Source organism: Penicillium bovifimosum (genome assembly GCF_028826915.1).
Source record: "Penicillium bovifimosum strain IBT 22155 chromosome Unknown utg000005l_segment0_segment0, whole genome shotgun sequence".
NCBI classification, from domain to species: Eukaryota; Fungi; Ascomycota; class Eurotiomycetes; order Eurotiales; family Aspergillaceae; genus Penicillium; species Penicillium bovifimosum.
The window spans coordinates 2,318,260-2,330,937 of record NW_026622714.1 but is presented as its reverse complement, the minus strand read 5'-3'; the positions used below and the strand labels follow the sequence as shown (position 1 = coordinate 2,330,937).

General features: G+C 50.6%; 4 protein-coding genes across 4 annotated transcripts; 2 read left to right on the top strand and 2 right to left on the bottom strand.

Moving 5' to 3' along the window:
* Positions 1-535: 535 nt before the first annotated feature.
* Positions 536-1,459, bottom strand: N7515_006055 (palmitoyltransferase YKT6; the record flags this gene model as incomplete). The annotated part of the gene is made up of 7 exons (XM_056666799.1): positions 536-571; positions 624-716; positions 768-890; positions 952-1,138; positions 1,228-1,251; positions 1,309-1,367; positions 1,439-1,459. The coding sequence occupies 7 exons, from the start codon at positions 1,457-1,459 to the stop codon at positions 536-538; spliced, it is 543 nt and encodes a 180-aa protein (XP_056520395.1).
* A 426-nt stretch (positions 1,460-1,885) lies between these two features.
* N7515_006054 (RNA helicase SLH1) lies at positions 1,886-7,909 on the top strand (the record flags this gene model as incomplete). Its single annotated transcript, XM_056666798.1, has 1 exon — positions 1,886-7,909. The coding sequence occupies one exon, from the start codon at positions 1,886-1,888 to the stop codon at positions 7,907-7,909; it is 6,024 nt and encodes a 2,007-aa protein (XP_056520394.1).
* Positions 7,910-8,188: 279 nt separating this feature from the next.
* On the bottom strand, positions 8,189-10,089 carry N7515_006053 (uncharacterized protein; the record flags this gene model as incomplete). Its single annotated transcript, XM_056666797.1, has 2 exons — positions 8,189-9,214; positions 9,268-10,089. The coding sequence occupies 2 exons, from the start codon at positions 10,087-10,089 to the stop codon at positions 8,189-8,191; spliced, it is 1,848 nt and encodes a 615-aa protein (XP_056520393.1).
* Positions 10,090-12,001: 1,912 nt separating this feature from the next.
* N7515_006052 (uncharacterized protein) lies at positions 12,002-12,511 on the top strand (the record flags this gene model as incomplete). Its single annotated transcript, XM_056666796.1, has 1 exon — positions 12,002-12,511. The coding sequence occupies one exon, from the start codon at positions 12,002-12,004 to the stop codon at positions 12,509-12,511; it is 510 nt and encodes a 169-aa protein (XP_056520392.1).
* Between the last annotated feature and the right edge of the window lie 167 nt (positions 12,512-12,678).

The window sequence follows — 12,678 nt, the reverse complement described above, 5'->3', positions numbered from 1 at the left end:
TGTGCCTGACATCCATGTAACTAGCACAGGGACGGGTACATGTACATGCAAGTACAGTAATCTATCACTGTTGAAGTACTTAGGGGGTCATAAGTCCGGAGAAATAATCGTCAACGAGGTGGTCGTTTGACAATCAACAACGGAACGGTCTTCGAGCTCGGTTCATCCGCTTTGCTTCGTCAGGGCTACTTGCAGGTAGCTTCTGCTGTACGTGATGATCAGCCCGGACAAACCACGGTATGACTGAAAACGGAATAATACAGACTTACAGTGATCCTAGGTAGCTTCCCGTGACGTTCTCATTGGAACAATTTGAAAAGACACAAGTTATGGAAATTAGCAGATCATTGAGGTGGATTAAGGCAATCATCAGACTTTCTCCCGATAGAACAATATTCATATAGGGAGGGTAAACATCGACAGAGAAGAACGAAAATAAGTAAAATGCATCCGGTCGGTAAGTGATTCGACAAGTAAAGTCAAATTCAGATACAGACAGTCATGACGAAATACACCATGTAGTGTTATTAACAGTTTACATCACAACACAGCAGGAGTTTTGCTTCTTGGCCTAAAATCAATGGGTTAGAAAGATTCAGACATGCAGCACTAAAAGAACATACCTGGGTATAGAACATCTTGCTCTGAGCTGAGAGGCCATCACTCTTCTGAACAAGGGAATCAATCTTCTCGCCTCGCTCCAGGACACTCTCGATCTAGAACTCGTTAGCACCAGGAATATGGCCATATCAATCAAGAATACATACCGTCTTGTGAAGGACAATCTTGGTCTCATCAAGCTCCTGCTGGATCTTCATAATGCTGTCGGCCTGGCCCGGATCCTGGTACTTGATGATATATTCCTTGAGTTGCGGTAGAGGGCATGCATTCTCGCGCAAAGAAGGGTCGGAGAAGGCGGTGCGGGGGGTGCTTGGCCAGGAACTCATCCACGATCTTGCTCAAAAGCTGGTGGGCCACCAGGGCAGGGTAGTCCCCATCTGTGACTATAACACCGGCAACACCCTCTGTCCGGCCATAGGCGTGGAATGTGTAGGCTTTCTCTTCAATATCCTGTCGTTGGCCGGGCTTGGTTCGTTCGGCGACTGTTTTGGTGAAAAGCATCAAGAATTCATCGTAGCTGTAGGGCAAATGCGGTCAGTGAACTGATCGTTGAGGCCCGGGGGAGGGTCGATGGGGAGGGTCGATGGGGAGGGTCGATGAACATACTTCTGACGGGTGAAGCGAGAAAAGCTATAGATATTTAGCCAAGGGGTTCAGTTGGTTGCAGGGTTCATACGGGACTCCTACCTGCTAAGGTCCTTTTCCCCGCATAGCTGGAGAGCTGGCTGAGTGTCGTTTCGGAACACCTACGGGGCAGTTGTATGAGTATCACATCCAAGCATATGTTCGGTTGCAACAACGATTCCGTTATACGTACACCCATATAAAGAATCTTCATGGTGAAGCGTGATTTCCGCAAGAGGACAAGGGGGCAAGTAAGTGTCGGGGGTAGCGGGGCGTTATGTAGCAGTAAGTGCCTATGGGGGGAGTGTTCTGGTCTCGCAGAATCAGGAAACTGCTGTAAAGTAGAAAGTCGACTGTAGAATCAGCTGAAGTGGCGAAGCAATGTAAGAAGTGCTGAGTCTGAAACAGGCTCCTGAGTTTTGAACTGGGGCCGATAACAATGATGCGCATCGACCCTCGGGCCGGGTCGCCTGAGGCAGGAGCTGTACACCGCTCTTGTCATGCGACCGACCGAGCCCTGCGGGCCTGCCCTATGACTACATTTGGTCAGTCTTTATCCCCCTCATTTTCTGAGGGACCTTGCTTTGGGCTTTTATTTGAAAGTCACAGTTAGGTGAACCAAACGGTCCATCAGCCAGAAATGGATACTATCGCGGCTACCGAGTCGCAATGGCTCTCGCAACTGGCAGCCATGCGGCAGGCCATCGCCGATCTGAAACTACCCAAGGACCTTCCTCAAGAATCGATGAGCTACGGGAGCGATATCGAGTTGGACATTGACGATGATTACTCTTCTCCCGGAACAGTCGATGATGTATGGGATATCATCAGCTCCGACGATGAAACTTCAGACGACTTGGACGACCTTCTCGAAGCTGACGGCCTTCATCTCACACACGGATCACCCTACAACCGGTTTTGGCTGGAAGATAAGTGCCAGGACTTGGCTATGCGAAACTCAAGCATGGATGCGGCAGAGCTTGCTCAGCAGATAGTCGCCACCCTAGCTGCCGACAGCAACGACGAGGAGCTACAAATGTCTTTGGCCGAGATCGTCGGGTTCGACGACTTGGATCTGGTGATCGAGCTTATCGCTCACCGAGGAGATATTCTTTCAGACAAGGGCTCTAATCTGGAGTCTCAGACAGATGGTCTCATGGCTGGTAGACTCCAGACACGAGCAGAGAGAGAACGTGCTCTACAACAGCGCGACTTCGAACATAAGAGCGCGGCGTTAATGCCAGCACAGACCCGAGCGGAGCCTTCATACCCGCACGTTTTCAAACAACACACCTCTGGCAATACACTCTCCGCCAGCGGAAAGAAATACGGGTTGCCTCTGGGTAGCGAGCAGATTGAAGAACCGAAGTACACCGAATTCGCAATCCCGGCATCGAAGGTTGGCATACTTGGAAAGGGCCGAAAGTTAGTGGAGATTGCGGATCTGGATGGCCTTTGTCGGGGTACCTTCAAGGGGTACAAAAGCCTCAATCGAATGCAGAGCTTGCTTTACGACGTCGCCTACAAAACCAATGAGAATATGCTCATTTGCGCACCCACTGGTGCGGGTAAGACGGATGCCGCCATGTTGACAATCCTCAACGCTGTCGGAAAGAACACTTCTCCAAATCCACTGGAGAATCCAGAGGCGACCGAGTTCACTGTCCAGGTTGACGACTTCAAGATTGTTTATGTTGCTCCTATGAAGGCTCTGGCCGCTGAGGTGACGGAAAAACTGGGAAAGCGTTTAGCCTGGTTGGGTATCAAGGTCCGCGAATTGACTGGTGATATGCAGTTGACCAAGAAGGAGATTGTGGCGACACAGATCATTGTTACGACCCCTGAAAAATGGGATGTCGTGACACGCAAAAGTACTGGAGACACCGAGCTTGTTCAGAAAGTCCGTCTACTCATCATTGATGAGGTCCACATGCTGCACGATGAACGAGGAGCAGTCATCGAATCACTGGTCGCTCGAACCCAGCGACAGGTAGAAAGCACGCAGTCCCTGATTCGTATTGTTGGTCTATCTGCCACCCTTCCGAACTATACTGATGTAGCGGACTTCTTGAAAGTGAACAAGATGGCCGGCATGTTCTTCTTTGACCAATCATTCCGACCAGTGCCTCTTGAGCAGCACTTCATCGGTGTCAAAGGGAAAGCCGGGTCCAAACAATCTCGGGACAATATTGACCTTGTCGCTTATGAAAAGGTTCGCGATATGATGGAAAGAGGCCATCAAGTCATGGTATTTGTCCACTCGCGCAAAGATACTGTTATGACTGCCAGAATGCTCAAACAACTAGCAGCCGAGGAGGGCCGTGAGGATCTGTTCAGCTGCCATGACCATGAGGGCTACTCCAACGGTCTTCGTGACATGAAGCATGCGCGTGCACGAGAATTGCGAGACCTCTTTACCAGTGGGTTCGGGACACATCATGCCGGAATGAGCCGCAGTGATCGCAACTTGATGGAGCGAATGTTTTCGGAGGGCCTTATTAAGGTGCTTTGCTGTACTGCGACTTTGGCATGGGGTGTCAACCTTCCTGCAGCCGCGGTAGTTATCAAAGGAACTCAGTTATACAACCCCCAAGAAGGAAAATTCATCGACCTGAGTATTCTCGACGTCATGCAAATCTTCGGTCGTGCAGGTCGTCCACAATTCCAGGACACCGGTATCGGTTTCATTGTCACCACTCATGACAAGTTAAACCACTACCTTTCCGCAGTGACAGCACAACAGCCCATCGAGTCGCGCTTCTCCGCTCGACTAGTGGATAACTTGAATGCTGAAATCGCGCTTGGTACGGTCACTTCTGTTCCAGAAGCCGTGCAATGGCTAGGCTACTCGTACCTCTTCGTGCGCATGAAGCGCGAGCCGAGAAACTATGGAATCGAGTTTGCCGAGCTACGCGATGACCCAATGTTGGTCCAAAGGCGGAGGCTGTTGATCATACAGGCAGCGCGGGTGCTACAAAAGAGCCAGATGATTATCTTCAATGAGAAGACGGAGGATCTGAAAGCCAAGGATGTTGGTCGCATTGCCAGTCAATATTACGTTTTGCAAACCAGTATCGAGATCTTCAACGACATGATGCGTCCTCGATCTGGTGAGGCAGACGTGCTGAAGATGATCAGTATGAGTGGAGAATTCGACAACATCCAGTCGAGAGACAGCGAGTCTAAGGAGCTTCAACGCCTGCGCGAAGAAGTGGCGCAGACGGAAGTTGCTGGAGGAAATGACACGCCCCATGCAAAGACAAACCTCTTGTTGCAATCCTACATTTCTCGCGCGAAGATCGAGGACTTTGCTTTAGCCTCTGATACTGGATATGTTGCTCAGAACGCGGCACGTATCTGCCGTGCACTCTTCATGATTGCACTGAACAGACGTTGGGGCTATCAGTGTCAGGTCCTGTTGTCTCTTTGCAAATCAATCGAGAAACAAATTTGGCCATTTGATCACCCCTTCCGGCAGTTCGACTTACCCCAGCCGGTCCTGCGGAATCTCGACGAAAAGCTGCCGGCTACTTCCATTGAGTCGATGAAAGAAATGGAGCCTGCGGAGATTGGTCAGCTTGTCCATAATCACCGCATGGGCAACACATTGTCCAAGCTTCTGGACAACTTCCCGACCCTCAGCGTTGAATCTGAGATTGCTCCGCTCAACCGCGACGTGCTTCGTATTCGCCTTTCTATCTACCCGGAGTTCACCTGGAATGACCGCCACCACGGAGCCTCCGAGTCCTTCTGGGTCTGGGTGGAGAATTCGGAAACATCTGAAATATATCACCACGAGTATTTCATCCTCAGCCGGAAGAAGCTCTATGATGATCATGAGCTCAACTTCACCATCCCGCTGTCTGATCCGCTTCCTAGCCAAATTTATATCCGCGTGATCTCTGATCGCTGGTTGGGTGCTGAGACCGTTAGCCCGGTTTCCTTCCAGCATCTAATTCGCCCCGACACTGAAAGTGTGTATACCGATCTGCTCAATCTCCAGCCGCTACCTATAACGGCTCTCAAGAACCCGATCCTGGAGGAGATATACGGACAACGTTTCCAATTCTTCAATCCCATGCAAACGCAGATCTTCCACCTGCTGTATCACACACCAGCCAACGTCCTTCTTGGATCTCCCACAGGTAGCGGAAAGACCATTGCATGTGAGCTCGCGATGTGGTGGGCCTTCCGAGAGAAGCCCGGTTCCAAGGTCGTCTATATTGCGCCTATGAAGGCCTTGGTCCGTGAGCGAGTTCAAGATTGGCGCAAACGCCTCACCAGGCAAATGGGTTTGAAGCTTGTGGAGTTGACTGGTGACAATACGCCTGACACACGGACAATTCGTGATGCCGACATCATTATTACCACGCCTGAGAAATGGGACGGTATCTCACGTAGTTGGCAGACTCGTGACTACGTCAGGAAAGTGAGCCTCGTGATTATTGACGAGATCCACTTGCTCGGCAGTGACCGAGGTCCCATTTTGGAAATCATTGTTTCCCGAATGAACTACATTGCCTCTCAATCTAAGGGGTCTGTTCGACTTATGGGCATGTCTACGGCCTGCGCCAATGCTTCTGATCTCGCCAACTGGCTTGGTGTCAAGGAGGGTTTGTATAACTTCCGTCACTCGGTCCGCCCGGTTCCCCTCGAGATCTTCATCGATGGTTTCCCGGAGCAGCGTGGCTTCTGTCCTTTGATGCAATCTATGAATCGCCCAACTTTCCTCGCGATCAAGAACCACTCCCCGGAGAAGCCCGTCATTGTCTTTGTTGCCTCCCGTCGACAAACCCGTCTGACTGCCAAGGATTTGATCAATTACTGTGGCATGGAGGACAATCCTCGTAGGTTCGTACGGATGTCTGAAGAAGATCTTGAGTTGAACCTTGCGCGAGTCAAGGATGATGCCCTTAGAGAAGCTCTCAACTTCGGTATTGGATTGCATCATGCTGGTTTGGTGGAATCCGATCGTCAACTGGCAGAGGAACTCTTCGCCAACAACAAGATCCAAATCCTCGTGGCAACCAGTACTCTTGCGTGGGGTGTTAACCTTCCAGCCCATCTCGTGGTGGTGAAGGGCACACAGTTCTTCGATGCTAAAATTGAAGGTTATCGTGACATGGACTTGACTGATGTTTTGCAAATGCTCGGTCGTGCTGGTCGCCCCCAGTTCGATACATCTGGCATTGCTCGTATCTTCACCCAGGACTCGAAGAAGGCTTTCTACAAGCACTTCCTCCATACTGGTTTCCCCGTTGAATCAACACTCCACAAGGTTCTCGACAACCATCTTGGCGCTGAGGTATCCGCCGGAACAATTGGAACGCAACAAGATGCATTAGACTACTTGACCTGGACATTCTTCTTCCGTCGATTGCACAAGAACCCATCATACTATGGGTTGGAAATCTCCGCCGATGAGCAGAACACCATTACAGCCCAGGCCCAAGCTCAAGAGTTCATGGTGGAGTTGGTTGGAAAGTCACTGAACGACTTGGCGGAGTCATCTTGTGTTCTCGTGGATTCGGCGACTGGAGAGGTTAACTCCACTCCCTTCGGCAAGATCATGAGTTACTACTACCTGTCGCACAAGACCATTCGATATGTCATGTCACACGCTAAACGTGACCCGAACTTCCACGATGTCTTGAGCTGGATGTGTTCTGCAACCGAGTTCAATGAACTACCTGTCCGACACAACGAAGACTTGATCAATGCCGAGCTAGCCCAGAACCTACCGCTCTCGATTGAGTGCATGGGCGATGTACCCCTCTGGGACCCACATACAAAGGCATTCCTCCTCCTCCAGGCATACATGTCGCGAATCGACCTTCCAATCGCCGATTACGTCGGTGATCAGACGTCTGTACTCGATCAAGGCATTCGTATCATCCAGGCATCGATCGACGTCATGGCTGAACTCGGGTATCTTCCTGCATGCGAGATGTTGATGACTCTACTCCAATGCATCAAGTCAGCCCGCTGGCCTGAGGACCATCCGTTGTCGATTCTGCCAGGTGTTCCCGCTGAGAACCCTCCCAGTGGCCTTCCGAAAACCCTTGTCTCACTTTCATCGCAGTCTACTGGTGCAGTTGCTGCCTTGGTCAAGAAGTTGAACCTTCCTCCAAGTTTTGCTCGCATCGCTGCCCAACTGCCTCAGCTTTCGGTCTCGGTTGCCAGTGTCTCTGCTAAGGGCGTGGCTGTGTCTCTTACACGCCGTAATCAACCCACTACTCCGGAATGCAGGGTCTACGCGCCCAGGTTCCCTAAGCCACAAACCGAGGGGTTCTTCTTGGTTGTCTGCAGTGCGCTTCCTAATGGTGCGGATGGCGAACTACTTGGTCTGAAGCGTGTCTCGTGGCCACCGGCGTCTAACCGCAATGGCAATGGAAGGGGCAGGGGCAACGGCGGCGCTGGTTCTAGTAGGGCTGACAAGGATAAGAAGGACGGGCTGTTGACCGTTCTATCCAACGTCAAATTCCCCGAGGGATTGCTTGCACAGTCCACGACCACCGGCACGGCTCGGGTGAATATCAGAGTCATCAGTGATTCGTACGTCGGGATGACATGGAATATCCCCAACGTAGAGGTGAAACTCGATACTGAGGTCGAGTCGCAGACTGTAACAGTGGCCGAGTCCAGTATCCCTACGAAAGCCTGAGAGCAGTTTCCCGGGCCATTCGCCGTGAGTTCATTTACTGTGTATCTGATGCATCAGGTGGACTCCACCTTACAAATATGGAAATAGAAAGCACTTCTGCAACGCTTAAACCCATTCTCATAGGTGTTCCCGCCATCATAGATTAGAATAAATATCTAAGCCAGAGAAAAGAAAGTATGAACACGGTATGTTATGTGGCAAAGGGGAATCAAGTATGAAACAGAAAAAAACCCCTCAAAGAATAACCTTGAAACACCCAATGATTCGAAATATATGAGATCACAAACACTCTATCCGCAGCTCCTGCGAAACACCAGGCCGATGTCCCCGCTGAGCATCAACAACCATTGGCACAAGCGGCCTCCTCTGCACAAGCCGCTCCTGCGAGTCCAGATAATCGATCCGTCCACCGATAGGAACGAGCATCTGCCGCGTTGCCCGCGAAACAGAGATCGACCGGGCGGTTGAGACCTCGATCTTCGGGATTAGATGTGTAGGCGTGGGCGAAAGCTCTTGGATAGAATCCGATGGCGATACACCGGATGTAGGGTCCGTAAAGGCTGATAATGGGGAGGTGATTTGATCGATATTGTCTTGGGTCGGATATATTTTTGATGGTGGGCTTGGAGATGCGCTGGTAGGTGGTGTGTCTTTTGCGGGTGGTTTTGGTTTGTTTCGGGTGTCGACTGTGAGACCTGCTCGTACTGCATGGCTGACTTTTGGGTGGTCCGGTCTTTGGTTGGGTTGGTGGTGTGAGGTGTTCTTTATTAGGAAAGGGCCATGAGGCTTTGTTTCTGTTGTTCGTGGCAGTGAATCTGTTCTCGGCTGGAGAGGTGGGTTCCGTGGATGGGTAGCTGGCTTTGCTGTAACTATTTTTTGTGCTTGCGCACTTTGCTGCGGCCGGACCTTTTGAGGGGATGGATTGTTCGTTTGTTGTGGAACCCTCTGGTGTTGTCGAGCAGGCTGCTCTGGTTTAATTGGAGGAAGAGGCTTGTCATAGCTACTAGATGACCTCGGGGTACTGGTACGATCGATGAAAACCTTTGGAATCACGGGTGACTCGAAAGAAGAAACATTGTGCGCGGCCGCAGCCTGCTGGGCCTGTTTCGGGGGTACGCTGGACGGGCTGTCGATAGGTAGGGTGTTTGCCCTGGCTAATGGGCGCGGCCCACGGGAGAAATTCTGTGTGCCAAGTATTTGGGCTGCTTTCGAAGAATGTGAATTTGGAAATAATGTAAAACTGGTTCGTGCTGGTGATGTTGCTCTTCGTTGGGGCACTGGGCGTGCGGGCGATTTCAGAAAGTTCTATTCCACGTAGTCAGTTTCATGTCCAGGATTCAATCGGCCGGTGATTATACATTGGGTTCTGGGACACAAAGCTTGTCCAACGTCTTGGCTCTCCTGGCCAGCAGTGAGGGCCTTTCAGTTTTGTTGACGACATTGCTGAACAGGACGCTGTATCGTTCCATTTGAATGTTCGGGATATCGACACTCAGCATTAGGCCCTGAGTGCTCGTCTGGTCCTTAGATGCCTTGCTACCACTTAGCGAATCATTCCGATACCGGTGGCCACGCATCTGGGGTGGATCGATTTCAAGTCTTGGCCACTCTTCCGTCGAATCGATGCTCTCTCTACTCTTGGGCTGCTTCCTTGGTCGACTTCTTTCGTTGCTTTGGGACTTCAAGTTGCTCTCTTGTGCGACAACTGGAAGCGATGTGAATGCATTCTTCGTCTTGAAGAGTCCTCCAATTTTCTTCCACTTGCTCGGCTTTCGGGCCAAGTCCTTTTCTGTTTCGAGGATAGATACGTTGAATCTAGGTGGTGGTAGTGTCTCCTCCTTTTGCACCATGCTGGGACTACCCAGTGCAATGCCAATCATATGTTGCTCCGCGGGGGTACGGGGGTGGCTAGGCTGAATGGCCTCGTCTGGTGGTGCAGTCAGACGAAAGTCGAATGTTGCACCTTGACCTGGTGGTGGCTTTCTAATCCATCCATCTCCTGCAGGAGGTTGGCTGAAATCCCACTGTCCAATCATTGCGGGTTCCGATGGATGTTGTGAGGCATCGTTGACAGTGTCAAGGCCATTCCGCGGCAATTCATCGGTATAGGTCATGATAGGAAAGGAGATGGTCTCCTGATGCTTGGTGCGAGATTGGACTGCTGTTATACCTCCTGCCATCTTTTACTCGTACAGAAGTCGAACTCCTCCTGTATGGTGTTGGCGCCTTGGAAGACTCGCAGGTAGAAATAGAAGATAATGATATTCACATAAGAGCTTGGCTGACAAGAGAAGAGAGTATTCTTCCGGCAGACCAAACAGAATCAAAAGAAAACGAAACGAAAATTGAATGGCGAGACAACACTCCGATATTAATGAAAGCAAAGGAATTAGTGCCAACGCCGGCGATAGTGGAGCAATCAACAACTGGGCTCCGGGAATGAGACAAGTACGGGCTGGAGAGTGGTCATTAATTGTCTCGTCAATTTCTAGAGCCCAGATTGGGCCAATATCCACTGTCCCCGCCATCCCATATCTACCAGGTGTGCGCACAGGTCTAGTCCGGGGCTGAACTGGGCCAACGAGACCCTGAGAAACGAAACGAACGGAGTCCGGCCATCGCAACAAATTCTGTTTTTGAATGTGGAGGGGTATCCCAGCGCTAATATGGACACCGAGTGAGATGCTTATTTTTTGCAGGGCGAATGAGCGCTTCGGTCGCAGATTGATTAACTCGCTTCCACGTTGGACAGGGGCCAACGAGGGCTCCGCATCGGCTTAAGCCATGCAGGAGGCGTGTTTCACCGACACAAAAGCTGAGACAGGGGCGTTTTGACCCTGAATCAGGGGGGTGAATCAGCTGTACAACATAGGATATTGCTGTCGTGATGTACGCAAGCAGTTATCGGAAAAGGAAGTTTGCATCCTGACCTGTGCACGGTCGATCAAATTCTTTGCGACACCTCGTCTCAGTCGCCAATGCGATGTGATGCCAAGGCCGTCTTCATCGCCAATCGCATGTCTGATAACTTATCTGCCGGTTGGTCAGGTGTCCCATGTTGAATGAGAGGCGAAACAGAGTCAGCATAAACGGTCAGATAAAGGAAAAGTCTTCCGTCTGTTTGTTTTCTGTTTGTTTCTTCTTCAAGCTTAGACTCAACTTGCCTGCCGGTGGGGGAAATTGGGGCCCGTAAGGCCGTAACTCAACGACTCTCAGGCCCCCAGGCTCCCAGGCTCCCAGGCAGCCATCGCGAAGATCGACGGTACATGAATGAGCTGGCTGATAGAGGATGTTAAACACCGGATAATGCCTTCCACTCGAGACCGTTACCTTTCCGTTTTACTGTGAGTGCTCACCAGTCACCTCCTGCCGCTTTTCAATCACTGAGTGAATCTGAGCACGTCCCTGAGACTCTGAGTACCCTGACTTGACTTGATCAGGGGCCATTGCACAATAAACGTGATGTACTCGGAAGTAGATCAGAGGTCGATCTGCTCACTGTCACTGATCATCATCTGAACGCTCTGTCCGAAGAAGAAAGCCACAGGTGAGCGACTTGAAGTCAATTCGTCCCGCCCCAAATCTTACTGATATCGGTAAGATGGCCTGGCATACCAACAGTTCTTCAAGTGGTACCTAGATCTTGCTGATTTCGCGAAGAGCTGCTTCGGAACGCCTAGATCATTGAACCAAAGCCAGTCTGGAAAGAATGTCGAGCAAGGATATGGTTCCCAAGGTAATGGAAGCGAACCACAGTACATCTACATCAATAAGCTGAAAGTGAGGTGATATTTGGCCCAGGAGAACTTCTTTCCTAACTGTGAAATCGTCTGAGAGGCAAACATGGACCAGGATAGTGAACAAACATGCCCCTCTATTGACCAACCTCATATCATATGATACAGTCTTTTGGCAGTATTAAGATCCTTTTGTACATCCGCCTGTCCCTGTATTTGTTCGAAACCTTTGCGTTTGGTGTTATCCATTTACTTTGCCAACAACACACTCTTGACACTTTATCCATCTGCTTGGTTCCAACACCGCATCGCTCGGCTTCCAGCGTCATTACCATAGATTGTCGACCTATTCGACATGGAGGATCGTGCTTCAATCATTTGGCAGATTCGTGGGGTTATGAGGGACTTCCTGGACTCATATCCCTCTTCAACACCGATTCCACCAATCAGGATCGCTGGCGACACACCCAACAGCATTCTTGATCAGTCCGAGTTTATGGCATCAATCGAACCAATTGTCGCAGAAGTCAGAAGTGCCGTGGCTACTTGGCGCCCAGACACTGTAACTCGCTGGGTTGCTGCGAGCAAGTATGAAGGTCGCACCTCGTTTTTCTTCCTCGACCTCAACAATGTCGACTATGACTATGATACTGCTCATAAGTGTCTAACCAAGGTTCCTGTCTATATTCTTAGCCTATCCAAAGCGCCCAGAATTTTCAGATTCTGCCTTGAAGACCAGGCGGTGGCAGAGTGGCTTGCGAAGATGCATGATTTGCATGCGGGAAAGCCACTACCTTTGCTTGACGACCGGACCAAGCCTCGTGTGTTGACTCTCCCCGTCATCGATACGCCTGATATTTCTTAAGGTGTTCTCTCCGGTCTCCACATTACTGCTTGTCGCTTGAGATGGCTGGGTTATGGTTGCCGTTGGAGAGATCCGAGTTCATGTCTAGAGCAGCTGATTCATTTTGATGGTTCTCCGCTCCTTTCTGCCTTTGTCATGGCGTATTTCCTTGATAATATGTAGTGCTG